Source organism: Natrix helvetica, assembly GCF_964273705.1.
Source record: "Natrix helvetica genome assembly, chromosome: Z".
NCBI lineage: Eukaryota > Metazoa > Chordata > Lepidosauria > Squamata > Natricidae > Natrix > Natrix helvetica.
Window position 1 is genome coordinate 2,008,865 of NC_138554.1, and position 27,068 is coordinate 2,035,932.

A 27,068-nucleotide genomic window follows, 5' to 3' on the forward strand; every position below is an offset into this window, starting at 1 on the left:
CGGAGCCATGGGAGGAGCAGGGCTGGAGATTGGTTTTGTGGAGAGAGATCTTCAGCAAATGCTTTCAGCGCTTCAGACCAGATCTAAAGATGCTTAAGCTATTATCTTGGAACGTGAATGGAATGAACTCTCCACAAAAAAGGAAAAAAATATTTTATTATTTGAAGCAATTTAATAATGATGTTGTTTGCCTTCAAGAGACTCATATTAGGCTGCAAGACCAGAAGTACTTAGTGAATTCAAAACTGGGAACATTTTATGCTGCCTCTGATTTGGTAAAGAAAAATGGTGTGGTGATATATATAAATAAAAGATTTTCAACTAAAGTTATAGAGGCAGATGACGCTGGTAGATATATAGCAATTCAATTTGATACAGACTTCGGTTCCATTTTGGTGCTAGGAATATATGCTCCTAACCAATGCCAAGAAAGTTTTTATAAGATGCTCCATTTAAAAATTTTAGACTGGAACTTTAAGAGTATTCTAATAATGGGAGACTGGAATGGAGTGATTTCTCCAAAGATAGACAAGAGTACAAAGACGAAATTCACTACCAAATTACCAAAGGCTTTTTTTGATTTACAAGACGATTTGAAATTAAAAGATGTTTGGAGGACACAACATCTAAATGAGATGGATTTTTCTTTCTACTCAGATAGACATAAATCCTTTTCAAGGATTGATTTCTTTTTGTTAACACCGGATCTACTTCCTAAAGCCAAGAAATCCAAGATTTTCGCCAGGTCACTTAGCGATCATAGTCCGGTGTGGTTACAAATTGAATTAGGGATGAGGCCAAGAAGGTCTTGGAGAGTAAATGAAAATTTATTTAGATATGAAAAAAATGTTGATGAACTTAAAAAACACATGAAGGAATTTTTCAGTTTTAATATGAATAAGGGCACTCCCATTGAAATAGTTTGGGATGCAAGTAAAGCTTATATGCGTGGGGTCCTGATACATATGAACTTTAAACACAAACAAATTAGACAGAAAAGGAGAATGGAATTGGAAGATGAAATAAAACGTAAAGAACAGCTGCTTATAATAAACCCGAATGACCAGGCGCTCCAGATGGCGCTAAAGCTGTTGAAAGATCAATTTCAGATGCTTATAGCAGAACAAACAGCAACCAATTTGCAATTTGCTAAACATAACACCTTTGCCAACGCTAATAAACCTGGTAGATGGTTAGCATATACTTTGAGAAGGAATATGAATGATAGAATTATTGATAAAATTGAGTTTCGAGGGAAGATGGTATATCAACAAGAAGGATTTTACCAAAGGGGAAACAAAATTGGCCTTGTATATGGTTACAGCAGCTAGGTTGTTGATTGCGCAACATTGGAAAAAAGATTTTTTGCCAACAATTGATCAATGGATTCAGAAGGTGGCGGGGTTCGCTGAAATGGCAAAAATTTCAGCTTTCTTAAAAGCTCAGAAACAGGAGGATTACACACAGGAATGGGCAAAATGGATTGATTATATACAGAATAAATACCAGACTAGGAGTTATTATCTAGCCTTTAGGTAAGAATGTTTAGACCGATAGATGATCAGAGTAAATAGTATATGGGATGTTTGGAATTATTAGAGTGGTATACAGCGGAAGTCAGGGGGGTGGGTTTGTGTGGGAGGTGGGGGAGGGTTAGGGTGGAGGGTGGGGCAATATATATGTATGAATAAATTAGAAGATGGGACTAATGAAACATTGTTAGGCTAGGAGAAATTTATATTAAGAGTTATAGATGTTAAATTAGCTTAGAAAATGATCAATGTGTTATTATTAATTTAAGACTAATCTCTATAGTTTTTGTTGGGAGGAGAGGGGTTATGAGTAATCTATTTTAAGATGGGGGTGGGGAGGGGGTAAAGTGTTTGGTATAATATTTGAATGTGAATTTTTGCGGGGGGGTATAGCATTTGTATGAGATTTATATTGTATGGAGGGGGGGGGTGAAAAGGGGGAAAATTTGTTTGTACAAAACTCTTTTAATAAAAAAAAAAAAAAAGACAGGTGGACTCCAATTCCCAGCCAGAATTCAGAATTCAGCTCGGATGGGACAAGAGCAAATATCCCATGGTTTGATTGAGAAACTTTCTGACGTAATATATCTCGACGTCAGCAAAATGAGAAAAATAACCCATATACAAGTTAAATTCATAGACGTTAGGGGTGGGCTTAGATGGCCGGACAATTAAGTAGGAAACTGTTTTGCTGGCTGGGGAATTCTGGGAGTTGAAGTCCACGCCTCTTAAAGGGGGACAAGTTTGCAAAACCACAGGTCTTATGTTTGGGGGGGTAAAGGATTTTCGTAGGAATAACTTTGCAGCGGAGATTGGGGGGGGGAGGTCCAACCATCTGAAACCTCAGCAAAATTATAAAAGGATGCCACGGAGATAGAAGCACAGATAATCCTCGACTTACAACTGTTCATTTCGTGACCGTTCCAAATAACAACGGCGTTAAAAAAAAGGGAGCTAGTACTGATTCTCGCACTTACGAACAATCGCAACATCTCCCATGTGTTTACAACAGTTGTAGCAGCCTTGGGTCATGTGATGCAAACCTCACAACTGGCTTCTGACAAGCAAATTCAATGGAGAGGGGAGTGGGATTCACTTAACGACCATGGGATTCATTTAACAATGGCAATTAAGCGATTGGCTTAATAACCCCGGCAAAAGGGTCATAAAACCGGGTGTGACTCACTTAGCGGTGGAAATTCTGGTCCCCCTTGTGGTCATAAGTCAAGGACTTTCAAGCTTTGGAGGCATCACAGCCAGCCCTGGGCCGGTTGCTGGTTCTTCTCCCCTCCGGACAGAGCTGCTGGCGTTTGCTCGGCAGAGGGAGGCACGGCAGAGGTGGGTTGCTCCCGGTTCGGCCCAATTCAGCTGAACCGGTAGTAGAATTCAGGCCCGGGTCACAGAAACGACAGCAACCCAGGAAGGGAGAAAGAAAGAGAAAGAAAGAATGAAGGAAACTCACCTTTCTGCCAGGAGATTCAGCAAAGGAGAAAAATCAGAACCGAGCATGCCTGGCTGTGGAATTCTGGGAGTTGAATTCCACCGCTGGGCTGCCGCCATTTTGGTTTTTAGTGACTGCGCGTGCGCAGTTCACTGTAAATTGTTCTTCGCGGGTGCGAAGAAATTGTTCTGCGCTCCTTTGAAAGGCGGACACGCACACAGCCCGCAAGTTGCGTGGGGGTTGCGAACCGGTAGTAAAACCAGCAGCAGCCCACTGCTGAGGCACGGGAAAAACACACGTCGCTCAGGTCCTTGTCCTCCCGCCCGCAGGTTGCTGAACGAAGCCACCGGCTCCCTGCTGGACGATGTGCAGCTGGTCAACACCTTGCAAACCTCCAAAGTGACCGCCACGGAAGTGACGGAGCAGCTGGAGACCAGCGAGATGACGGAGATCAAGATTGACACTGCCCGGGAGGCAAGTACCCTCATTGTCGGAGTTCTTCCGCGCAGCAGAGTTTCCAACCTCGGCCCCTTTAAGGCGGGTGGACTTCAACTCCCAGAATTCCCCAGCCAGCCATGCCTTTTCCCCCCCCGCCCCGCCTACCTCCTATAGTGGAGAGATTGCAGAGGAAGGGATTGTAAGAGAATAAGCACATCGGTGGGTATACACATCAAAAGGAATGTACGAGTCCCCGGGAATTCACATGCCTTAAGGCGTCCAAGGTTGGAAAACCTCACTGTAAATCCGGGGTGTCAAACTGGGGGCCCGAGCGCCACAGGCATCACACACAGGCCACGCCCACCCCAGTTCCGCAAGGGGAAAAATACGTGTGACGGCAAGGTGACGCCACGAGTTTGAGACCCGTGCTCCAAAAGCAAACTCGGCCACTATAAGACCTAAGGACTTCGCTTCCCAGAATTCGTTAGGCAGCAATTCCCTCCCCCTACTTTGCTGAAGTCAAGATATATTACGTCGAACGCAAACCCACCGTCTACTAAAGTTAGCCTATCAAAAAAACGCAACAAAGGCAGTTAGCCACATTTATGGTTCTCCTCTCCATGCCGAATTCTGGAAACAAACAAATGAACACACACACACGGTGGGTTCCGGGCGGTACAGCCCGGTATGGGTGTACCGGTGGAAGCTGGGAGCAGCAGCCATCGTACTGGAATGGTGGCTGGCTGGGCCCACCCACTTCCCCATGTTCCTTACCGCTTTTTGAGGGAAACGAGCCAATTGCGCACTCACGCAAAGTGTAGGGTGGTGGCGTGTGCATACAAGTGCAGTACGCGTGTCCAAGGTAGACGCCCGGCCCCGTTGCAGCACACCAGTTGGGACCGGATCCGGAACCCATCTCTCTGTCTCTCTGTCTCTCTCTCTCTCTCTCTCTCTTTCTTTCTTTCTCTCTTTCTCTCTTTCCCTCTCTTTCTTTCTTTCTTTCTCGCTCTCTCTTTCTTTCTCTCTCTTTCTCTCTTTCTCTTTCTCTCTCTCTTTCTCTCTCTCTCTCTTTCTCTTTCTCTCTTTCTTTCTCTTTATTTCTCTGTCTGTCTGTCTGTCTGTCTCTTTCTCTCTCTTTCTGTCTCTCTTTCACTCTCTTTCTCTCTCTGTCTCTCTTTCTTTCTCTCTCTGTCTCTCTCTCTTTCTCTCTCTGTCTCTCTTTCTTTCTCTCTCTCTCTCTCTCTTTCTCTCTCTTTCTTTCTCTCTTTCTCTCTCTCTCTCTCTCGCACCCACACCCACCCACACAACCACCCACCCACACCCGTCTATAGGTTCCCCTTTCTGAGGCTGAGATGGCATAGGAGACTCACAGGACTCTCCCGGAAGAACAGCTGGGCCTGTTTCAGGGGTGGTATTCAGCCGATTCGTACCGGTTCGCCCGAACCGATAGTGGAAATTGCGGGACGGCCCCTCGACCTGCCCTCGCTCTATGCCGTCCACGTTAGGCCCCTTTTCAAGCCATGCGCATGATCAAAACACATGCCCGGGAGGCTGAGCACGTGCTTGGACGCGCACCCTCACATTTGCGAAGCGGTAGGGAAAGTAAATGAATGCCACCCCTGGGCTGTTCCCTCGTTGACCCCACTCCGCTGTTCCCTCTAGGCCTACCGGCCTTGTGCCCAGAGAGCCTCCATCCTCTTCTTCGTGCTCAACGACATGGGGCGGATCGACCCCATGTACCAGTTCTCCCTGGACGCCTACATCGACCTCTTCAACCTCAGCATTAACAAGAGTCATCGCAGCCACAAGCTGGACGAACGAATCCGACACCTCAACGAGTACCACACCTACGCCGTCTATAGGTCAGCTGAGCCCCTGTCAGGTTTCCCAACAAGGCCCGAATTGATTCATGAGTCTCGAGCCAAGTTTCAATACAAAACCAGTCATTTATTAGGAGCACCATTTGGGCAAGGCCTTATTGCGGTCAGATCTGAGCCTCATTTGAGTTGTAGCTGAACTTTACCCCTGTTCCTTCCCTCCCCTCAGTCTGTGTCATAAATCACATTCACCAATGAGGTGCACAACTCCCAAAACTGCTGCAGTAATCTGAGATCCGAGTTCAGCTGACAGTATGCATGGAATGCATTCCCCCCCCCTCTCACTATGGCAACATTGGGAGTTGACACCCCCTCCGGCCACCCTTGGGGGTCCGGGGAATGCTACCAACCAACGGCAAGTCCCCAGCCGCCCTTCCGCTGCTCCCCACTGAAAAAGGGAAGGGTTGCAAGTGGCAGGCAGTAGTCCGAACCAGTACAGTAGCCTTGAGTTATGACTACAGGTAGTCCTCAACTTAACAATCATTTATTTAGTGACCATTCAAAGTTACAACGGCACTGACATACGACCATTTTTGATAGTTACAACTTTTGCAGCATCCCCCATGGCCGCGTGATCAAAATTCAAAACTTGGCCACTGGCTCGTATTTATGACGGTCACAGTGTCCCCAGAGTCACGTGATCCTCTTTTGCGGCCTTCCGACCAGCAAAGTCCACGGGGAAGCCGGATTCGCTTAACAACCGGGTTACAGATTTATCAACCGCGGCGATTCACTTAACAACGGTGGCAAGAAAGGTGGTAAAATGGGGCAAAGCTCACTTGACAAATGTCTCACTTAGCAGCATAAATTTTGGGCTCCATTGGGGTCGTAAGTTGAAGACAACCTGTGTAATGCAGTCTGCCCATTGCGCTCGTTAAGTTGTAACGGTCGTAAAGCGGAAAATATTTCAGTAAAAAGTTTCAGCAGGACAGCCCACTTCTCTGCTTCCCTTTCCTTGAAATTAGAGGTAATTAGAGGAATATCAGCTGGCTTCTGCTCTCACATGCCCTGTCTTCATTTTACGATGGTCAGTAAGTGAACCCTGTCATCATTAAGAGAACCGGTGGGCCGCTATGGCCGTGCTTTGGCTGGAACTAGAAATAATTGCCACTTTTCGGCAATAAAAGAACCATTGCAATGACCTCAGGATGCTGCAAACGGCTGTCGATGATCCGGATTGTAAGTCCTCGTTTAGGGTCCGTCGTAACTTTGAGTGACCGGTCGTAAATCGAGGACTGGTTGTACAGGTTCAAGTTGGCAGCTCACAAGTTCTGCAGCGAGTGGGAGCATTGTGTGGGGATCCCCCCCCCCCCGGAGGCTGTCTCTTTTGCTTGCAGGATGATGGGCGTTGGAGTCCTCCCGGTGAGGCAAGGGGCGGGGTCAGTGTGAAATTAAGGGGGGACTCCAGCCACTGCGGACGGAGTGAGGCCTGAGACACACACACACACACCCACACCTCACCAAGGTGTGTCTCCTTTGCACAGGTACACCTGCCGGGGTCTCTTCGAGCGACACAAGCTGCTCTTTAGCTTCCAGATGTGCGCCAAGATTCTGGAAATGTCCGGCACCCTCAAGATGGACGAGTACAACTTCTTCCTGCGGGGCGGAGTGGTTAGTGCTGGAGAGGGGGGGGTAACACACTTTGGAGGGGGTGGGACTGGCGTTGCTTGTTGGTTTATTAATTGATATCCCGCCTTGATTGTTTTGTAAGTGATTCAAACAGGTGAACTTACCTGGTGCTCCTCCCCCCCCCTTCCTATTTTCCCCACAACGACAACCCTGTGCGGTGGGTTGGGCTGAGACAGAGGGACTGGCCCAAAGTCAAAGGCCAAACTAGAACTCCCATTTCCTGGCGATTGGCCCAGAGTCACTCAGCTGGCTTTCATGCCTAAGGCGGGACTAGAACTCCCAATCTCCTGGTGATTGGCCCAGAGTCACCCAGCGGCTTTCATGCCTAAGGCGGGACTAGAACTCCCAATCTCCTGGTGATTGGCCCAGAGTCACCCAGCCGGCTTTCATGCCTAAGGCGGGACTAGAACTCCCAATCTCCTGGTGATTGGCCCAGAGTCACCCAGCGGCTTTCATGCCTAAGGCGGGACTAGAACTCCCAATCTCCTGGTGATTGGCCCAGAGTCACCCAGCCGGCTTTCATGCCTAAGGCGGGACTAGAACTCCCAATCTCCTGGTGATTGGCCCAGAGTCACCCAGCCAGCTTTCATGCCTAAGGCGGGACTAGAACTCCCAATCTCCTGGTGATTGGCCCAGAGTCACCCAGCCGGCTTTCATATCACTGAACAACTGTGGCATGAAAGGTTGTGAATTGGGGGCAAGACTCACTTAACCCTGTCTCACTTAACAACAGAAATTGTTTGGGCTCAACGGCGGTCGCGAGTCGAGAATGATCTATATCTGATTTTTTCCCCTACAAGCTTCAGTAGTCAGACGACCGAGACGGCAGTATCTGAACACAAATCCTTTTAAAACATTCCCTATTTTATTGCGGTTTTCATTCCGGGGACTTGTTATTACCCCTTTGCAAGTCGCTGGATGTTGTGCCAGGCGCGCGGTCCAGTCGTCCGAGGAGAACTTGGGCAAGGGCTCTGCGTCGGAGGCAGAGAGGGAGGCAGAGGAACAGCTGGAGCCTGTTCCCCGTGGGCGCACGCGCAGAGCTGCCAGGAGACCAGAACAGCTAAGGGAGCAGGGTCGACTTGGGAGTAAAGCCCCACCTCGGAGGTGATTGGCCCCTCCCATAGGAACGGGGGGGGGGGGGTTTGCAGGAAACAATTCGTTCACTCGGTCGATTCAAGAGTGGAAAGTTCCCTGCGTGAGTCTTAAGAGTCCGTGCCACGTTTTGCCTTCCCTGCGTTTGGAACCTAGCTGTCTAGCAGCTTGCCAAGGGAGATAAGGTCCGTGTGGATGAATATTCCTCGGAGAGGCTGTTTGCTGACTGCGAAGGAAAGGAATTCACAGTCGCGGCGATCAAACGGGCCAGGACAATGCGCTCGAAATGAAATCGCTTGGCCCAGAGGGGAGGGAGGCCCTTTTGCAAAAGCTGTCCTCCCCTCCCCGCTTTCTGTCTCCACCTGGCAGGTGCTGGACCGGGAAGGGCAGATGGACAACCCTTGCACCAGCTGGCTCTCCGACATCTACTGGGACAACGTGACGGAGCTGGACAAGCTGACCAATTTCCACGGCATCATGAATTCCTTCGAACAGTATCCCAGGGACTGGAACCTTTGGTACACCAGCTCCAAGCCGGAGAAGGCCATGCTGCCAGGTCTGACCCCCCCTTTCTCCTCCCCCCCCCCCCCCCCCCCGCAATCTCCTCACGTGGGGTCCTTGGTGCTCTCTGCGTTTGATTGTTTTCTTGCAGACGTTTCATGACCCAACTAGGGAACGTCATCCGTGCTACATACGCAAAGCTCACGGCCTTCTAGGACTGATGGTGGTCCCTAGTTGGGTCATGAAACGTCTGCAAGAAAATCACCAAGCTCAGACAGCACCAAGGACCCCTCAGTCTTCCTCCTGTCCTCCTCCTCCTTTCCTCTCCTCTCCTCTTCCTTCTTCCCTCTTTTCTTCTTCTTCTTCTCCTTCCCTTCTTTTCTTCCACTCCTCCAACCCCACTCCCTCCTAACACTGATAATGTTAATCCCTAGTTTGGTAATGAAACTCCTGCAAACAACCTCAGAGGACCCCACAGTCGTTCTCCTCCTCCTCCTCCTCCTCGTCTCTGCAAACCGCACTCCCTTCTAGCACTGATGATGTTCCCTAGTTGGGTCTTGAAATGTCTACAAGAAAATAACCCAACTCAGAGATCACCAAGGACCACTTGGTCTTCCTCCCCTCCTTTTCCTCCTTCTGCTCTTTCTCCTTCTCCCCCTCCTCCCCTTCTTCTCCTCCACTCCACAAACCTTACTCTTTTCTAGCACTGATAATGTTGTCTAGTTGGGTCATGAAACGTCTGCAAGAAAACCACCAAGCTCAGAGGACTCCACAGTTGTCATCCTCCTCCTCCTCTTCCTCCCTCGCCTCCTCCTCTTCCCCCTCCTCTTCCTCCTCCTCCTCTCCTTTTCCTTCCTCCACTCCACAAACCTCACTCCCTTCTAGCACTGATGATGTTCCCTAGTTGGGTTATGAAACGTCTGCAAGAAAACCACCCAGCTCAGGGAGCACCAAGGGCCACTTGCTCTTCCCCCTCCCCTCTTCCTTCGTCTCCCTTTTCTCCTCCTCCTCCTCTCCCTCCTCCTCCTCTCTGCAAACCCCATTCCCTGCTAGCACTGATGATGTTCCCTAGTTGGGTCATGAAACGTCTGCAGGAAAACCACCCAGCTCAGGGAGCACCAAGGACCCCTAACAAGCAGCAGAAGGGGGGTGGGAGCTGGCTCTCTAGGCCAGGCAGGCTTCTCTCCAGCCCCCCCCCCTAACCCTCTCTTCCTGCCCCTCCTCCCCCACCCCAACCCCATTCCAGGCGAGTGGGAAAACTCCTGCAACCAAATGCAACGGATGCTGGTCGTCCGGTCTCTGCGGCCGGATCGGGTGGCCTTCTGCGTCACGGCCTTCATCGTCTCCAACCTGGGCTCTCAGTTTATCGAGCCCCCCGTGCTGAACATGAAGTCGGTGAGTGAGGGGGGGGGGTCCCTCCGAGTGGTGAAACTCAAAACTTTTCCCTTACCAATTCTGTGGGCGTGGTGTGGTGGTAGGCGTGGCTTGGTGGTGGGCGTGGCTTGGTGGGGATCATGTGACTGGGTGGACATGGCCAATTAAAAAAAATATTTTTTAAAAGCTTTAAAAACTTTTTAAAAAGTTCTGAAGATTGCACCGCACAGCTGCTTGTCGTAGCTGATGGTGGGAACCCTTTTTTGAAACTTTTTAAAGCACTTTTAAACTACGGGTTAAAAAATGCTTTAAAAAAGTTTTTAAAAAGTCCTGATGATTGCGCGGCACAGCTGATTTTGAAACTTTTTTTGGGAGAACTGGTAGTTAAAAAATGCTTTAAAAAGTTTATTTTTTTAAAAAACCCATGATCAGCTGTGCCCTATGATCATCGGATTTTTTTTTTACTTTTTGAAGGAAATTTTTACTACCAGTAAATTCATTTCACCCCTAGTCCCTCGCCGGCTAGGGGGGGGGAGACGCAGGGCAACTTCCCCAACTCCCTTCTGATTTTGGTTGGGGAGATGATCTCCCCCCCCCTTAATATTTTCCCCCATGTGGCACAGTCCCAATTTTGCTACGGGTAGTTCTCGGCTTACCATTTTTCCTTCGAAGTTACAAACGGTGCCGAAAAAGGGGACTTTGCGTCCATTTTTCACACTTCATGACCGTTTCCGCCTCCCACCTGTTCAAAATTCCGACCGTTAGCAACCGACTCGTATTTACGACGCTCGCAACGTCCCGGGGGGGGGGGTGTCACGCGATTTCCTCTTTGTTTTTTTTGCGACCTTTGGGCGAGCAACGGGGAAGACGGATTTGTTGAACGCAACGGTGTTGTGTCAATGAACAGCTGCAGTGATTCACTTAATGCCTGTGGCAAGGGAAGATCGGAATACAGGGCAAAGCTCGCTCGAGAATGGTCCCACTTAGCAACATGGGAATGTTGGGTCTCGATTTGTGGTCGTAAGTCGAGGACTGCTTGTACTTGGTTGTTCTCTGCCTAGAGTACAGGAATCTGCCCCAATTCTGCTGTTGACATAGTGCAGGGGTGTCCAAACTTGGGAACTTTAAGACTTGTGGACTTCAATTCTCAGAATTCCCCAGCCAGCTATGCTGGCTGGGGAATTCTGGGAGTTGAAGACCACAAGTCTTAAAGTTCCCAAGTTTGGACACCCCTGATCTAAAAGAAGTAGAAAAATGTTCATCCTTATATGTAAAAAATAAGGATTGTTTTTCCCCCACTCAAAAAGAGATTTCAAGAGATCAATCAATACACAATACAATACAATACAATAGCAAAATAGAGCTAGAAGGACCTCAGAGGTCTTCTAGTCCAACCCCCTGCTTAAGCAGGGGACCTCATACCATCTTGTGGCCTTCCAATGTTGGCGCATTTGCAACTTACAGATTAACAGAGTTGGAAGGGACCTTGGAGGTCATCTAGTCCAACGCCCAAGTAGACTCGACCTCATTTTTGACAGATGGCAGCCTAGTCTCTTCTTGAAAGCTTCCAGGGATGAAGCTCCCACAACTTCTGAAGGCAACTCGTTCCATTGAATATAGAATAACAGAGTTGGAAGGGACCTTGTAGGTCATCTAGTCCAACCCCCTGCCCAAACAGGAGACCTTACGCCATTTCTGACAGATGATAGCCCGGTCTCTTCTTGAAAGCTTCCAGGGATGAAGCTCCCACAACTTCTGAAGGCAGCTTCTAAACCATGGGTGGATTGCTGGTCTCATTGTCAGAAAATTCCTCCTTAATTCCAGGTTGCTTCCCTCTTAGATTAGTTTCCATCCGTTGCTTCTTGTCCTGCCTTCGGGGGCTTTGGAGAATAGGTGGACCCCCTTCTTCTTTGGGGCAGCTCCTCAAATACTGGAATTCTACTATCATGTCATCCTTCGTCCTTCTCTTCGTTAAACGAACCGAATAACAGAAGAGAATTTGGAGGTCATCTAGTCCAGCCCCCTGCTGAAGCAGAAGATCTTATACCATTTTAGACAAGTGGCTGTCCAGTCTTCTTTTAAACACCTCCAGTGATGGAGCACCTTCTGGTGGCAAGCAGTTCCCCTGGTTAACTGTCCTCACTGTCAGGAAGCTTCTCCTTAATTCTAGGTTGCTTCTCTCCTTGGTTAGTTTCCATCCATTGTTTCTTGTCCTGCCTTCAGGTGCTTTGGAGAACAGGTTGACCCCTTCTTCTTCTTTGGGGAGGCCCCTCAAATACTCAGATGCTAACTCCCACCTTATTCTCTCCTGCTTTCTGCTTGCAGGTGGTGGACGACTCCACCACAAAGACCCCGCTGATCTTCGTCCTGTCTTCGGGCGTGGACCCCACCTCCTCCCTGCTTCAGCTGGCAGAGCAGTCGGGCATGGCTCAACGTTTCCACGCCCTGTCCTTGGGTCAGGGCCAGGCACCCATCGCCACGCGTATGATTAAGGACGGGGTCCACCAGGGTGAGTGCCAAGCCCCTTTCCTCTCCCTTACCAGGACGGGCAACTTCATCTTCATCACTCCTCAATCCGGAAGCCTTGGTGAGTCTTCCTGGGCCTTCACCTCCACAGGTAACTGGGTCTTCCTGGCCAACTGTCACCTGTCTCTGTCCTGGATGCCACAGCTGGACAAACTGGTGGAACAGCTGCAGGTCGAAGAGCCGCACCCTTCCTTCCGCCTGTGGCTCAGCTCCAGCCCCCACCCCGAATTCCCCATCTCTATCCTGCAGGCGGGCATCAAAATGACAACGGAACCCCCCACGGTAAGAACGGAGAGCCCCTGGGAGGGGGCCGCGTCTTTCCCAAGCTGGCCCCACATGTGCCCTGCAAGTAACTGTCACTCAGAAAGCGCACACACAGGTAACTGATTCAGCAGGATTCCTTCGCTTCTCTTTACACATGAAGTAAATATACAATACACAAAAGGGGGTTTTCCAACGTGGTAGCAAATACAAGCAAAATGCAGGCAGAGAAGAGTTTCAGTTCAGAGCAGCAGACTAGTTTAGAACTCAGCACAGACTCGGAGCCGCAGAGCTAAGCCATGCCCAGGCTCCTTGTTGTCTTCTTGTTGCTCACCCAGCAAATACTCTGAAACAGCCCTCTTTGGCTGTCCCAATTGCCACGTCTATTCATTGGCTGACCTTGTTGCCATGCCTCTGCCAAGTCATTTTCGTCTTCTCTCGGTCTAAGCCAGGGGTGTCAAACACAAGGCCCGCGATGTGGTCGGATCCGGCCCGCAGGGCTGTCTGCGGCTTCGGCCCGGTCTGCCCAATGCGAAGAGGAAACACGCCAGGGGTTTGGGGAATGAGGTCAAGCTGGCCATACCCACCCAGTTGGCCTTCAATGAAATTGAGTTTGACACGCCTGGTCTAAGCAGTCAGTTTCCAATCCTTGAGAGTTAATTTCAAGCAAGATCCGTTTCCTATGGAGCAGAAGAGGAGGAGACAACCAGGAGTATCTAACCGTGGCAACTTTGAAGGCTTGTGGACTTCAACACCCAGAATTCCCCAGCCGGCTGGCTCTTTTGCCCCACTTTGCTGAAGTCAAGGTATATTACGTTTGCCACATTCCCTCCGTCTGTTAAGAAAGTTACCCTATCCACACACAAAAAGGAAGGAAATAATCTAGCCACCTTTCTCATTCTCCTATCCGTGCTGACTTCTGGCAAACGCTGGCTGGCTGGGGGATTCTGGGAGTTGAAGAGCAACAAAGAGGACTAGGGGACTGGAGGCTAAAACATATGAAGAACGGTTGCAGGAACTGGGTATGTCTAGCTTAAGAGAAAGAAGGACTAGGGGAGACATGATAGCAGTCTTCCAATATCTCAGGGGTTGCCACAAAGAAGAGGGAGTCAAACTGTTCTCCAAGGCACCTGAGGGTAGAACAAGAAGCAATGGGTGGAAACTAATCAAGGAGAGAAGCAACTTAGAACTGAGGAGAAACTTCCTGACAGTTAGAACAATTAATCAGTGGAACAGAAGTTGCCTCCAGAAGTTGTGAATGTCCCAACACTGGAAGTCTTTAAGAAGATGTTGGATAGCCATTTGTCTGGAACGGTATAGGGTTTCCTGCCTAGGCAGGGGGTTGGACTAGAAGACCTCCAAGGTCCCTTTCAACTCTACTATTATATTGTATTGTATTGTAAGTCTACAAGTCTCCAAGTTGCCAAGTTTGGAGATTTCTCTTCTCCATAAACACACAACCTCAGCAGATTCAGACAGTGAGGAGGTTGGGGAGGAACATGGGCCAGTCCTGGAGGCTGAGGAAAGCTCAGACGAGGGCTCACGACTGCAATAGACGTCCAGAAGCGCCGGGGGCTGTCGGGATGGAAGCCCAAGGCCCATTAGCCCCCAAAGCCGCTGCGCCAGCAAAGAGCTTACTTGCCCCCTCGGCAGGCAGCAATAGAGAGCCAAGGGCTCTCTCTAGGGCTCTTAGAGGCAGGGAGCGAGCGAGCGGACGAGCGGTGATCAGATGGCCGGGTCCCGGGGTGAGCGAGCGAGGGGGCGTTCACCGCTGGAACCGGTTCTAAACGGCACGCCAGATTTGTTTGAACCTCTTCTAGCGAACCGGTTAGAACCAGCAGGAACCCACCCCTGGCCTGGCAGCTCTCCAAGTCAGATAAGGTCCGTGACCGTAAATCCTCCTTTGAGAGACTTTGCTGGAGCAGAATTCACATAAAGTTTTGAGTTTGAGTTTGAGTTCTATTAAATTTATATACCGCCCCCCTCTCCCCGCAGGGACTCGGGGCGGTGTACAGACAGTACATATAAAACAACAAAGCAGGAACAACAAAACGTTAGACAACCAACATAAACATACGGTCTGTATAATGCCCGAACTCATTTCTAGTTTAAAACAGTCTAAAACCAAATTAAAACCCCCAAATTTACAATATTAAAAAGCCATCAGTAATAGATTGTACTTATGATTACGATTAGGCTGGGTGGGTCTTGAGTTTCTTACGGAAGGAGCGGAGATCAACAGTAGTTCTAATGTCAGGGGGGAGTTCGTTCCAGAGAGTTGGGCCCATCACAGAGAAGGCCCTACTCCTGGGCACCGCCCGCCCACATTGTCTAGCGGAGGGTACCCGGAGGAGACCCTCCCTGTGTGAGCGGATTGGTCGTAGGGATGTATGGGGTAGAATGCGATCTCGCAAATAACTAGGTCCCGAGCCATGAAGCGCTTTGAAGATGATAAAAGGGGTTTTTGTCGGGACCCGGAGTTTGCTTCAGGCTCTCGGGAAGCCTCGGTCAGCTCTTTCTCCATCCAGACGATGGGCCCTTCAAGAATCTAGAATGTTTCATCCTGGATCTTCCCAGCCTCCCCAAACCGTCTTTCCTGGCTTGTCTCCCGCAGGGCTTGAAGGCCAACATGAAGCGCTTGTACCAGCTGATCACGGACCCCCAGTTCAACCGTTGCACCAAGCCCAGCAAGTACAAGAAGCTGCTCTTTGCCCTCTGCTTCTTCCACAGCGTCCTGCTGGAGCGCAAGAAGTTCCTGCAACTCGGCTGGAACATCATCTACGGCTTCAACGACTCCGATTTTGAGGTGGGGGGTCGCCTTAGAGGGAGGCGACGGGGGGCAGGTGGGACAGAGACATCGAAAGCTCCGTGGACTCTGCCTTGGTGGCATGATGGCCTGACCATAATCCTAAATCCCTAGCACTAATGCTAATTTAAATCCTAATCCTAACCTGGTCTGTTTTGGTGATCTGACCCTAACACTAACCCTAATCTTAATTCTAACCCTAATCCTAATCTTAATCTTAATCCAAATCTGGTTTCTCTTGGTGGCTTGATGGCCTGACCCTAAGAAGTCTATTAAGAAAGTGACCCTATCAAAAATAGACGATAAAAAGGTCTAGCCACTTTTGTTCTTTGCCCTATCCATACTGAATTCTGGGAAATCTTTGCTGGCTGGGGAATTCTGGGAGTTGAAGTCCACAAGTCTTAAAGTTGCCAAGGTCGGACACTCCTGATTTAAGACTTGTGGACTTCAACTCCCAGAATTCCCCAGCCAGCTCTCTTTTTTTCTCACTGCTGAAGTCAAGATATATTACGTTTACTGCATACCCACCGTCTATTAAGAAAGTTACCCTATGTGGCTGGCTGGGGAATTCTGGGAGTTGAAGTCCACATGTCTTAAAGTGGCCAAGGTTGGAGACCCCTGATTTTAAGACTTGTGGACTTCAACTCCCAGAATTCCCCAGCCAGCTCTCATTTTTTTCTCACTTTGCTGAAGTGAAGATATATTACATTTACTGCATACCCACCGTCTATTAAGAAAATTACCCTATGTGGCTGGCTGGGGAATTCTGGAAGTTGAAGTCCACAAGTCTTAAAAGTGGCCACGATTGCAAAACACCATTCAGTGTTGTTTTTGGCTTGGGTTGGAGATCACGCTGGGGCTCCCCTCCCCATCCACACTCACCTGTCTGCCAGGTATCCGAGAACCTCCTGAGCCTCTACCTGGATGAGTACGAGGACACCCCGTGGGACGCTCTGAAGTACCTGATCGCAGGGGTCAACTACGGGGGCCACGTGACGGACGACTGGGACCGGCGTCTCCTGACCACCTACATCAACGACTACTTCTGCGATCAAACCGTGGCCGCCCCCTTCTTCAAGTAGGTCCTGGGGTGGGGAGGGTTGTGGGTGCGTGTGAAAGGCTGCAAGGGCTGGCGGGGTTGCAGGAGGGGAGGAAAGCAGGAAGGAGGTTTCCCTGGGAGAGAAGCCCAACCTGGAGCTCGGTTGGCGCTGACGGGAAGCCCTGGGGGGGGGGGTCTAAGGTTGAGTTAGGAGACCCTTGACAAGCTACTTTGCCCTTGGGTTTCCTGCCTCAGCTGCTCTATTCTAAACTGTATTGTATTGTATTCTGTTCATTATTCTATTCTATTCTATATTCCATTCTACATTCTGTTCTATATTCCATATTCTATTCTACATTCTATTCTATTCTATTCTCTATATTCTATTTTACATTCTACATTCTGTTCTATTCTATATTCTATATTCTATTCTATTTTATTCTAGATTCTATTCTATTTTATTCTAGATTCTATTCTACAATCTGTTCTATTCTATTCCTACATTCTACATTTTATTCTATATTCTATATTCTATTCTATTTTATTCTAGATTCTATTCTACATTTTGTTCTATTCTAGATTCTATTCTATATTTTATTCTACATTCTAGATTCTATTCTAATTCTACATTCTATTCTAGATTCTATACTATACTATTCTATTCTATTCTACATTCTAGATTCTATATTCTATTCTACATTCTGTTCTATTCTATTCTATTCTATTCTATATTCTATTCTACTTTCTACATTCTGCGTTCTATATTCTATTCTATATTCTATTCTATTCTATTCTATTCTATTCTATTCTACTCTTCTATATTCTTTTCTATTCCATATTCCATATTCTGTTCTATATTCTATTCTATTCTACTATTCTATATTCTATTCTATACCATATTCCATTCTATTCTATTCCTATTCCTATTCTATTCCACATTCCATATTCCATATTCTGTTCCGTTCCATTCCATTTCTATTCTATCCCTATCCCTACTGGTTCATCCACACTTTTCTATTTTCTTTCAATGAAGAAAGCCATTATCATCATCATCATCAACAACAACAACAACAACAACAATAATAATAATAATAATAATAATAATTTTTTGCAATAAAAGCTTGAGCAAAGCTCAGTGCGTAGCAACCTGTCCTTTGCATGGGATCCGAGCGTCGCCCGCTTCTCCTAAGCGCTTCTCTCTGCAGGCTAACGGTGCTGGACACTTACTACATCCCCAAGGACGGGAACCTCTCCTCCTACAAGGAGTACATCAGCCTCCTGCCGGGCATGGACCCCCCGGAGGCCTTCGGCCAGCACCCCAACGCCGACGTGGCCTCGCAGATCACCGAGGCCCGGACGCTCTTCGAAACGCTGCTCTCCCTCCAGCCCCAAACCACCCCCACCGGGGTAGCCGGGCAGAGCCGCGAGGACAAGGTAACGGCCTCTTTGCAAAACCGGGTCTGGCCCGGTTCGAGCTGCTCGTGTCGTGGACAGAGACGTCCAAGCGGGTTTAGCCTGGCGCGGGTGCCGGTTCCAGGAAGTTTTATCCGAGTATTTCAGCGAAGGGGTCCCGTCGGCTAAAGGAGCCAAGACCGATACACAAATACAAATTTTATACACTTATGATAACTTCCTTAATAATTCCCTGAATCCTAACTGTATCACATTCCTCATTACTCCCCTGACACATATTTCTTTCGATCGGATTCCTCCACAGGTAGTCCTCAACTTACGACCGTGGTGGAGCCCACAATTTGGGTTGCTAAATGAGACGTTTGTTCAGGGAATTTGGTCCTGGTCTAGGCACGTGCCCAGAGAGAGGGCTCAGTGTGCCATAGTTTTGCCTCTCCCATCCGTAATGGTTGTTCGGTTCCTTCTTAAAAACCTCCCTTGATGGTATTTCTGGCGGCAGGCAGTCCCGCGGATAAATTAATTGAATAACAGCATTGGAAGGGACCTTGGAGGTCTTCTAGTCTAACCCCCTGCTCAAGCAGGGGACCCTATGCACCGTTTCAAACCAACGGCTGTCCAATCTTTTCTTCAAAACCCTCCAGTGTTGGAGCCACCTACACCTTCTAGTGGCAAGCAGTTCCACGGGTTAATTGGGAAATGCTTCCTGGATTCCAGGTTGCTTCTCTGCTTGGTTAGTTTCCATCCGTTGCTTCTTGTCCTGCCTTCGGGGGCTTTGGAGAACCGGTTGACGCCCCCCCCTTCTTTGGGGCAGCCCCACAAATACTGGAAAACGGCTCTCGTGTCTCCATTCTTCCTCTGTTTTAGCCTCCAGCCCCCTAATCCTCTTAGCTGCTCTTCAGCTCCCCCTGGTGGAAAACGAGGGACTTGACCGGTCTCTCTTCACCTTGCTCTCTTATGCGTCCCTTTCACCCACGCAGGTTCTGGAGCTCTCCTCCGACGTGCGGAGCAAGATTCCCGAGGAGATCGACTATGAGGGCACCTGCAAGGTGCTTTCCACTGATCCCTCCCCTCTCAACGTGGTCCTGTTGCAAGAGATCCAGCGTTACAACTCCTTGTTGCAGATCATCAGGTGAGGGGGGCCACCCACTCCTTCATCCATGGGGTGGTGAGGTTTGGGGGAGGGGTCATCGCTGGTTTGCAAATCCCAAATAGAGCATCTGGGTCAAAACACCAGAGCTTCCCCCTTTTTACTCATTGTAGTAGAGACAGTCCTCGACTTAACGACCATAAATTTCTGTGGCTAGGTGAGACTGTTGTTGTTTTGCCCCATTTTACATCCGTTCTTGCCAGCGTTGTTAAGTGAATCCCTGCAGGTATGAAGTTAGTAGCACGGTTGTTAAGTGAATTCGTGCAGTTGTTAATGACACGGTCATTAAATGAATCCGGTTTCCCCGTTGACTCTGCTGGTCAGTAGGTCGCAAAAGGGGATCACATTATCCTGGGAGACTACGACCGTCATAAATATGAGTCGGTGGCCAAGCGCCTGAATTTGATCACATGACCATGGGGATACTGCAATGGTTCTAAGTATGGAAAATGGTCATATGTCACTTTTCCCAGTGCTGTTGTATCTCTGCACGGTCACTAAACGAGGACTGTTTGTAGTTCCTTCCAGGAGGAACTCCCGGCAGGTGTCCTGAAGAAAGAATGGCCTGTTTCATCCTGGATGTTGGATTATTTGGGGTGAACGATGATAGTTTAAGGACTTAGACCCATGTTTCTTAACTTTGATAACTTTAAGATCGGTGGACTTCAACTCCCAGAATTCCCCAGTCAGCATTGAATTACAAGTAACAATGGCTGTGATTTTAAAATGAAGTTTGAATTTAATGGCCATCAAATTTAATTAAAAAGCATACTTGGAATGATGAAGTGGAAGTGTCTATGGATGACAAAAAAATAGACAAGAGAAGGGAAAGATGTACAGGCTGTCCTCAATTGCAACAGATTATTTGGTGACCATTTGAAGTTACAGCCGCACTGAAAAAGTGACTTACGACTGTTTTTCACACTTACGACGATCGCTGCGTCTATAGCATCACGTGATCTAAATTCAGACCCTTGGGAAGTGTCTCATATTTATGATGGTCACATGATCCCCTTTTGTGACTTTCTGCCAAGTGAGGTCAATGGGGAAGCTGGATTTATTTAACAACCATGTTATTCACTTAACAACTGCAGCAGTTCACTTAACAACCATGTTATTCACTTTATTTATTTAACAACCATGTTATTCACTTAACAACTGCAGCAGTTCACTTAACAACTGTGGCAGGAAAGGTGGTAAAACGGGGAGAAAGTCATTTAACTGTTTCACTTAGCATCAGAAATTTGGGGGTCCATTTTGGAATGGAAATGAGTGGTGTGGTGGCCTAGAGGTGGAGCTCTCGCCTCAAAATCAGGAGGCCGTGAGTTCGATCCTAGGTAGATGCAGATTATTTCTCTCTTCAAGCACAATGAGAATAATCTGCTGAACAAAACTCCGCATTGGCAACAGGGAAGGGCATCCGGCCAATAAACATTCAGTTCCCTTCAGTTGCCTAAGACTCCACCCCTCAAGGGATTGTGGCAGAGGATGATGATGTTGCTTGTGGAATGGAAACGCCGGACAGTCATAAGTCGAGGGCTGCCTGTGCAGACTTTCGGCGTGGATGATGAAGCGAAAAAGCCGAGGATGGGAAAACGTCTACAAGGCAATTGGGAGAGAATCTGAGAGATCACGCATCATTATTTTGATTTATTTTCTTTCGGAAAATTGATATTGCCGCCTGCTCGGTGGCTTAAACACGGATAGAAAAACCACGCAAAAGAAATAAAAATAACAAAATAAGAAATTATTACAATTATAAACCCCCCCCAGCCCCCCCCCCCCCGGCAACGACACACATTCATACAAACCGTAATGCTTAGAAAGCGATCGTTGCCGAACCTGTTCCTCTTCCTTCTTTGGGGAGTGTGGGCTTCGGTGTCCTTTCCCCTCCCCCCCGGCCCTAAATTGTGTGTCCAACGCGCACACCTGAGCACCCCACCCCATTATTCTGACCCCTGCTTGTCCCCCCTTTTACAGCTCATCGCTGGTGGAGCTGGAGAAAGGCATTCAAGGCTTAGTGGTCATGTCGACGGATCTGGAAGAGATTTTCAATTGCATTTTCGACGCCCGCGTGCCCCCCATGTGGGAAAGGGTGAGGGTCTCCTGGCTGCTGGCGGCCACCCCCTTCCTCCTTTTGAGCCCTGGGGGGGGGGTCTCCTCTGCCCCATGGCCTCTTCGCAGGCAGGGAGACCCCGGTCTCTGGAGAAACACTCCCCCTCCTCAAATAGGGCCAGGAACTGGCGCCTTCTCAACTGTGGCCGCCCCCCCTCCTTTTGTCCCCCTGCAGGCCTACTCTTCCCAGAAGCCCCTGGCCGCTTGGACCCGGGATCTGGGCCTGCGGGTGGACCAGTTTGCCCGCTGGGCGAAGACGGCTCACCCGCCTGTACTTTTTTGGCTCTCGGGCTTCACCTTTCCCACGGGGTTCCTGACGGCTGTCCTGCAGGCCGCCGCACGGCAGAACAACGTACGGAGGGAGCGCGTTGGGGAGGGCAGCAGATCAGGTGGACGGGAGGGGGCGGGTGAACGACACTCACCCTCGAGGGGTCTGACACCCGGGGTTTTTTGGGGGGGGTGTAGATCTCTGTGGACACCCTGAGCTGGGAGTTCATCGTCTCCACGGTAGACGACAACAATCTGGTGTACGCCCCCAAGGTGAGTGCTCCCCCCTCCCGTCCAATTAAGCACCCGTCCCCCAAATAAGCCCCCCGCCGCTCTGCCCAAGGCAAGCACCCCCTCCTCTCTCCTCCAGGGTAAGCACCCCTTTCCTGGTAAGTACCCCTCCCCGCCGTCTAAGGTGTGCACCAGTGGTGGATTCCTACCGGTTCGGATCGGTTCGGCTGAACCGGTTGTGTTTCAGCAGCTGGGGTCGCTGGAACCGGCAGCCCAGGCCGGCCACGCCCCACGAACGGTGCCGCCATCTTGCTTTCGGCGTCTGCGCATGCGCAGAACATTTTTTATTGCATTGTGCAGCAGTGGCCTGGCAAAACCCAACCCTAGTATGCACCCCTCCCCTGCCCCAAGGTAAGTGCCCCTTCCCCTCCCCTCTCCCTCCCAGTAAGTGCCCCTCCCCTCCTCCAAGGTAAGCAACCCCTCCCCTTCTGTTCCCCCCAAGTAAGCCCCCTTCCCCACCCGTAAGTCCTCCCTCCTCTCCCCTCCTCCCAAAGCAAGCACCCTTCCCTTCCCCCAGTAAGTGCCCCTCCCCCTCCTACCCAGGTAAACGCCCTCCCTCCCCTCCCAAGGTAAGCCCCCTCCCACAATAAGTGTTCCCTTGCCTCCAAAACACCCGCTTTCTGCCCCTCCCCCCAGGAAAGTGCCCCCTTCACGCCAAGGGAAGCTCCCCCTCCCCTTTGCTCACTCATTAAGCCCCTTCCCCTCCTACCTAGGTAGAAGCCCCCTCCTCCTCGCCTACCTAGGTAGAAGCCCCCTCCTCCTCGCCTACCTAGATAGAAGCCCCCTCCTCCTCGCCTACCTAGGTAGAAGCCCCCTCCTCGCCTACCTAGGTAGAAGCCCCCTCCTCGCTTACCTAGGTAGAAGCCCCCGCCCCAAGGTGAGTACCCCCTCCCCTGAGTTAAGCCCCCCCATTCCCCTCCGTTCCCAGGACAGATGCCCCCTTCTCTTGCCCTCTGTGGCCATTGGAAGAAGGCCGCTTCACCCTCTGCCCTCTCTGCCCCTCCCCCCAATGCAGGAGGGTGTGTGGATCCGGGGTCTCTTCCTGGAGGGGGCCGGCTGGGACAAGAAGAACTCCTGCTTGGTGGAGGCCGAGCCCATGCAGCTGGTCTGCCCCATCCCCACCATCCACTTCAAGCCCGTGGAGAACAAGAAGAAGAGCGGCAAAGGTGGGCACTGGGGGGCACTGGCGGGAGTCTGCGGGGGGGGGCAACCGGTTCTTCCCCTCCACTCCCCCGTGACCCTTCCTCTCTCTCTCTCTCCTCTCCCTCCCTCCCTCCCCGCCTCCAGGCATCTACTCCTGCCCTTGCTACTACTACCCCAACCGGGCGGGCACCTCCGGGCGGCCCTCCTTCATTATCGGAGTGGACCTGCGCTCCGGAGCGACGCCCCCCGACCACTGGATCAAGCGTGGCACCGCCCTGCTGATGAGCCTGGATGCATGAAGCTGGGGGCGGGGAGCACAGACCCCCCCCCCTTCTCTCTGCCACGTCTAAACACCCCCCCCTCTCTAGGAAATTTTAAATAAAGCTATTTGGTGACTGTTTCTAACTGTGGTCCTCCCCGCCCGCCCCCATCCCCACGCCCGCCTCCCAAGGGGGTCCCCGGTAAAGCTGGGGGGCCTCCATTGCAGCCACACTTCCCACAGGTTTATAGATTGGGGGAGGGGGCGTTGAGCAGCTCCCCCAACCCAAGGCTTTGGGGTGACAGCCCCCCTCCCCCCGGAGGCCTGAGGGAGGGAGGGACAGAGGCTGCCAACTGGGCACAAGGAGAGAAAGGGGCACGCTCCTTTCCTTGCCAAGCCGGGGTGGTCTACGTGCCTCGGGGTGCCCCTTCCCCTGGGCAGGCAGGGACCAGGGGGAGTGGGGAGTGGGGGGACAGGTCAGCCAGTCAGTGCCCAGGCCAGTTAGGGGGCAAAGGAAGCTGGTGGGAGGGGGTCAGTTGGGAGCCTGGGATGGAAGGAGGGAGGCTGCCAGCTTGGCACAAGGAGAGAAAGAGGCACCCTCCTTTCCTTGCCAAGTGAGGGTGGTCTATGTGCCTCGGGGTGCCCCTTCCTCTGTGCAGGCATGGGCCACTGGGCATGGTTAGCAGGGGGGGGCAACTACTGCCCAGGCCAGTTAGGGTGCTATCAATCCAGTGAGGGGGGGGGAGTTGGGGGTCTGGCTCATAGAGGAATCCTGGAAAGGAGAGACAGAGGCTGCCAGCTGGGCACAAGGAGAGAAAGGGGCACCCTCCTTTCCTTGCACAGCCGGGGGTGGTCTACGTGCCTCAGGGTGCCCCTTCCCCTGGGCAGGTATGAGCCAGGGGGGCAAGGTGAGCAGGGGGGGGGGCTAATGCCCAGGCTAGATGGGGGGGGCTAAGGAAGCCGGTGGAAGGTGGGCAGTCGGGGCATGGGATGGAAGGGGGGCACAAGGAGAGCGGGGGGGCACCCTCATTGTCAAGCCAGGGTGGTCTACATGCCTCGGGGTGGCCCTTCCCCTGGGCAGGCAGGACCCAGGAGGCAGGGTGAGCTAGTGCCAAGGCCAGTTAGGGGGCTAATTAAGCCAGTGTATGGGGGGGCAGTTGGAGGTCCCGCTTATCCAGAGAGGGACAGTGCCAGCTGGGCACACGCAGAGAAAGGGGCACCTTCCCTTGCCAAGGGGGGGTGGTCTACGTGCCTCGGGGTGCCCCTTCCGCTGGGCAGTCAGGAGGCGGGGCGATTGGGGGAGGGGGCGGGGCGAGGGCGTGGCGGCTCCTGCCCAGGCAGCCCGAGTGACACCAGCGGGAGGGGGGGAGGGGGGGTAGCGCGAGTCGGGAAATGCAACTGCGCAACGGGCTGGACTTTCCAGGCACCGCCGCCCCACGCGCGACAGGGGAGGGGGGGAGGGAAGGCAGCCCACCCCTCCCTCCCCGCGGGCGAGGAATGCCAGTGCGGGGCAGCCTCGGGGTCCCGGCAGGACCTGGGCGGGGGGCTTCAGCTGCCCCGCAGTGCCAGGTAAGCGAAAGTGCGCAACTTGGCTCGGACCTCGCTCCCGGGGCGGACTCCCCTCCCTCCCTCCTTCCCCCCCAGAAGGGGGTCTCCAGTTGGGGAGGGGGGGACTCTCCTTCCCCAAATGGGGGTAGTCTCAAAATTGTCTGGGAGGGGTGGATGGGCTTCTCCTCTCCTTCTTCCCCTCCCGTCCTATCCGGACGGGGGGAGCAGGCAAAGGGGCGGGGGTCTCCTCCCATCCGGCTGCCCCATCCCCTGTCCTCCTTGGAGGGTCTTTGAGTTGCGGCGCATTGGCTTTGATCTTCCTGATTTGGGGGGGGGAAGGGGGAGGCTGAGCTGAAGGCTGAGTGAGCCCCCTCCCCATGCCAGGGAAGGGGTGGGGGGCTGCGCGTGCCACGGGCTGGGGTCTCCCGGCCGTAGCTGGCTCCTTGGCTGCCCTCCTCCTCCTCCTCCATCGATCGCGGACCCCCCTCGTGAAATGGGTGGGTGGGTGGAAAATGCCCCCCCTCTGTCACTCCCCACCCCCCGCCCTCTTCCTTCCCGGGGGTCGTTTTACATCTCTTTCTTTCACTTAACCATGGCTCTGTTTGATCAGCAATAAGTAGCGTTGGAAGGGGCCCTGGAGGTCATCTAGCCCAACCCGCTACCTGCTGAAGCCGGAGTTGGCTGGCTCCGCTTCTCTTCCACGCCCGATGTCGGGAACCTCGCCAACAGCCCGGCCAGGTTGTTCCCGTCGGGAACTCGAACCCAGCACCCCCAAACCCTCCCTCTGGACTCGCGGTTAAGCCATCATCTCTCTCTCTCCCCCCCCCATTAGAAAAAATAGGATTATCCCCCGCCCCACACTGGACTGCTTTGATATGTAAATTTTAAAATGGGGGGGGGCGCTTCCCTGCACCTGGTGTTCCTATTGGACGGATTGAGAGAGCCCTGCAGCTGTTTGGCCCAATCGGAACAGAGGGGGGGGGGTTGCCCTGTGCCACAGCTGCCTGCAAGAGGGGGTGAAGCGGGCAGAAGGGGGAGAAGTGAAAGGAGATCTGGTTGGTTTATGTATTTATTAATTATTAATATTTATTATTATTTATTGGGGGGAATTGAAGCGGGTTTGGGGAATTCTGGGAATTGAAGTCCACCCATCTTCAAGTCAGAAAAGTTTGAAAAACTACCCCTCCCCACCCCCTCGCAATACTGCTTTCCTTCCAGGGACCCAACCCCTGATAAACCAAACCAAACCATGATTCTCCCCCCCCAAAACCCGGGTTTGAATCCAATCACTGCATTCTAAACCATCATTCTGGGTTTATTTGCTGTAACCAAATCCTGCCTTGTGAGAAGATTGTCTCCAAATGGCTCCATTGACTCTCCCAAATAGACTTGGGTTTGGCTTGGCTCTGTAGCGGGCCAATTTAATGAAACGGGCGAGTAGCTCCTGAGCATGAACAGAGTGCCAGAAAGAGCCAACACGTAACGCAGTAAAGAGACAAGCACAACAGCGAATGCTCTGCAATATTCGCAACGTGGTTTTCTCTCGATGTAGGGAGGAAGGTCCCATCGTCCCCAGCCTGCAGAGCCATGGGGAGAGAGAGATGGGAGTTGTGATCCCGCAGCTATTGTCAATGGGCGTTGTCATGCAATGGATGGCCAGCAGAGGGCAACCAAAGATTAGGAAAGACCCAGAAATCATCCCTTTCCCTTAGTTAAGAAAAGGTTGGTTGGAAAAAAATAATAAAACCTATTTTTAAAGTGTTCTTAAAAATAAAATTAAAAAAAGACAGTACTGTATAATGGTCAAAGCTAGAAACCAGGTGACAGGGAGTTCTAGTCCTCCTACAGCCAGCCAGCTGTCTCTCAGGCCAGGATTAGTGTTCCTGAGCATCTACAGAGCGCAAGCGAGCTCTGGATTCCAATTTCAGTATCCTGGATCCCGGTTGGGGTTTTTTAAAAATAAAAATAAAAATTTGCTGCCTTTGAGCAAAACATTTCCCTCCCCATTGGGTTTCATACACTAATCCGGCCCAATTTGCTCACACAACTTTAGCTAATGAATGTGCGTAAAATGGGTGAGTGTTTTAAAACAAAGCCAAAACTTTGGCAAATGGTTCGGTCTGGAAAAGCCGCCGCTTTAAGCCAGTTTACATAACCTGAACTACTTAAATGTCAAAGTTTTAATTTCGAGCAACTTAGAAAGAAACATTTGCAAGTATTAATTTACAGCTGAATACCTAAGGAAAACGAAAGTTAATTGAATGGTGACAGCTAGAGGCGGCTGTAAGAATTATTAATTATGGCAACGGAAAAAAAAGCTTCACCAGGTGCCACAATAAATTATCAGGATTTCAAGGACTTTATAAGGG

General features: G+C 50.9%; 3 protein-coding genes across 3 annotated transcripts in view; all 3 read left to right on the plus strand.

Annotated features, from left to right (window-relative positions):
• Window positions 1–3,971, plus strand: part of LOC309402033 (dynein axonemal heavy chain 2-like) — a gene marked incomplete at both ends in the record, with an annotated part of 46,044 nt that extends 42,073 nt beyond the window's left edge. Inside the window, 2 exons of the mRNA XM_081971519.1 lie at window positions 3,303–3,451; window positions 3,931–3,971. Coding sequence (XP_081827645.1) covers window positions 3,303–3,451; window positions 3,931–3,971 — 190 coding nt within the window. The remainder of the gene's footprint in view (window positions 1–3,302; window positions 3,452–3,930) is intronic.
• A 1,110-nt stretch (window positions 3,972–5,081) lies between these two features.
• LOC309402131 (dynein axonemal heavy chain 2-like) lies at window positions 5,082–23,218 on the plus strand. Its single transcript, XM_081971728.1, has 15 exons — window positions 5,082–5,273; window positions 6,773–6,899; window positions 8,379–8,565; window positions 9,757–9,905; window positions 12,210–12,393; window positions 12,502–12,692; window positions 15,286–15,477; window positions 16,371–16,555; window positions 17,722–17,950; window positions 18,907–19,058; window positions 21,057–21,171; window positions 21,367–21,543; window positions 21,657–21,731; window positions 22,765–22,915; window positions 23,037–23,218. Exons 1-15 carry the CDS (start codon window positions 5,128–5,130, stop codon window positions 23,189–23,191), a joined length of 2,415 nt encoding a protein of 804 aa, XP_081827854.1. The 5' UTR covers window positions 5,082–5,127; the 3' UTR covers window positions 23,192–23,218.
• A 1,430-nt stretch (window positions 23,219–24,648) lies between these two features.
• LOC309381708 (lysine-specific demethylase 6B-like) overlaps window positions 24,649–27,068 on the plus strand; it is a gene marked incomplete at its 5' end in the record, with an annotated part of 35,539 nt that continues 33,119 nt past the window's right edge. The window contains one exon of the mRNA XM_081932995.1: window positions 24,649–24,720. Within this exon, the coding sequence (XP_081789121.1) occupies window positions 24,649–24,720 (72 nt within the window). The remainder of the gene's footprint in view (window positions 24,721–27,068) is intronic.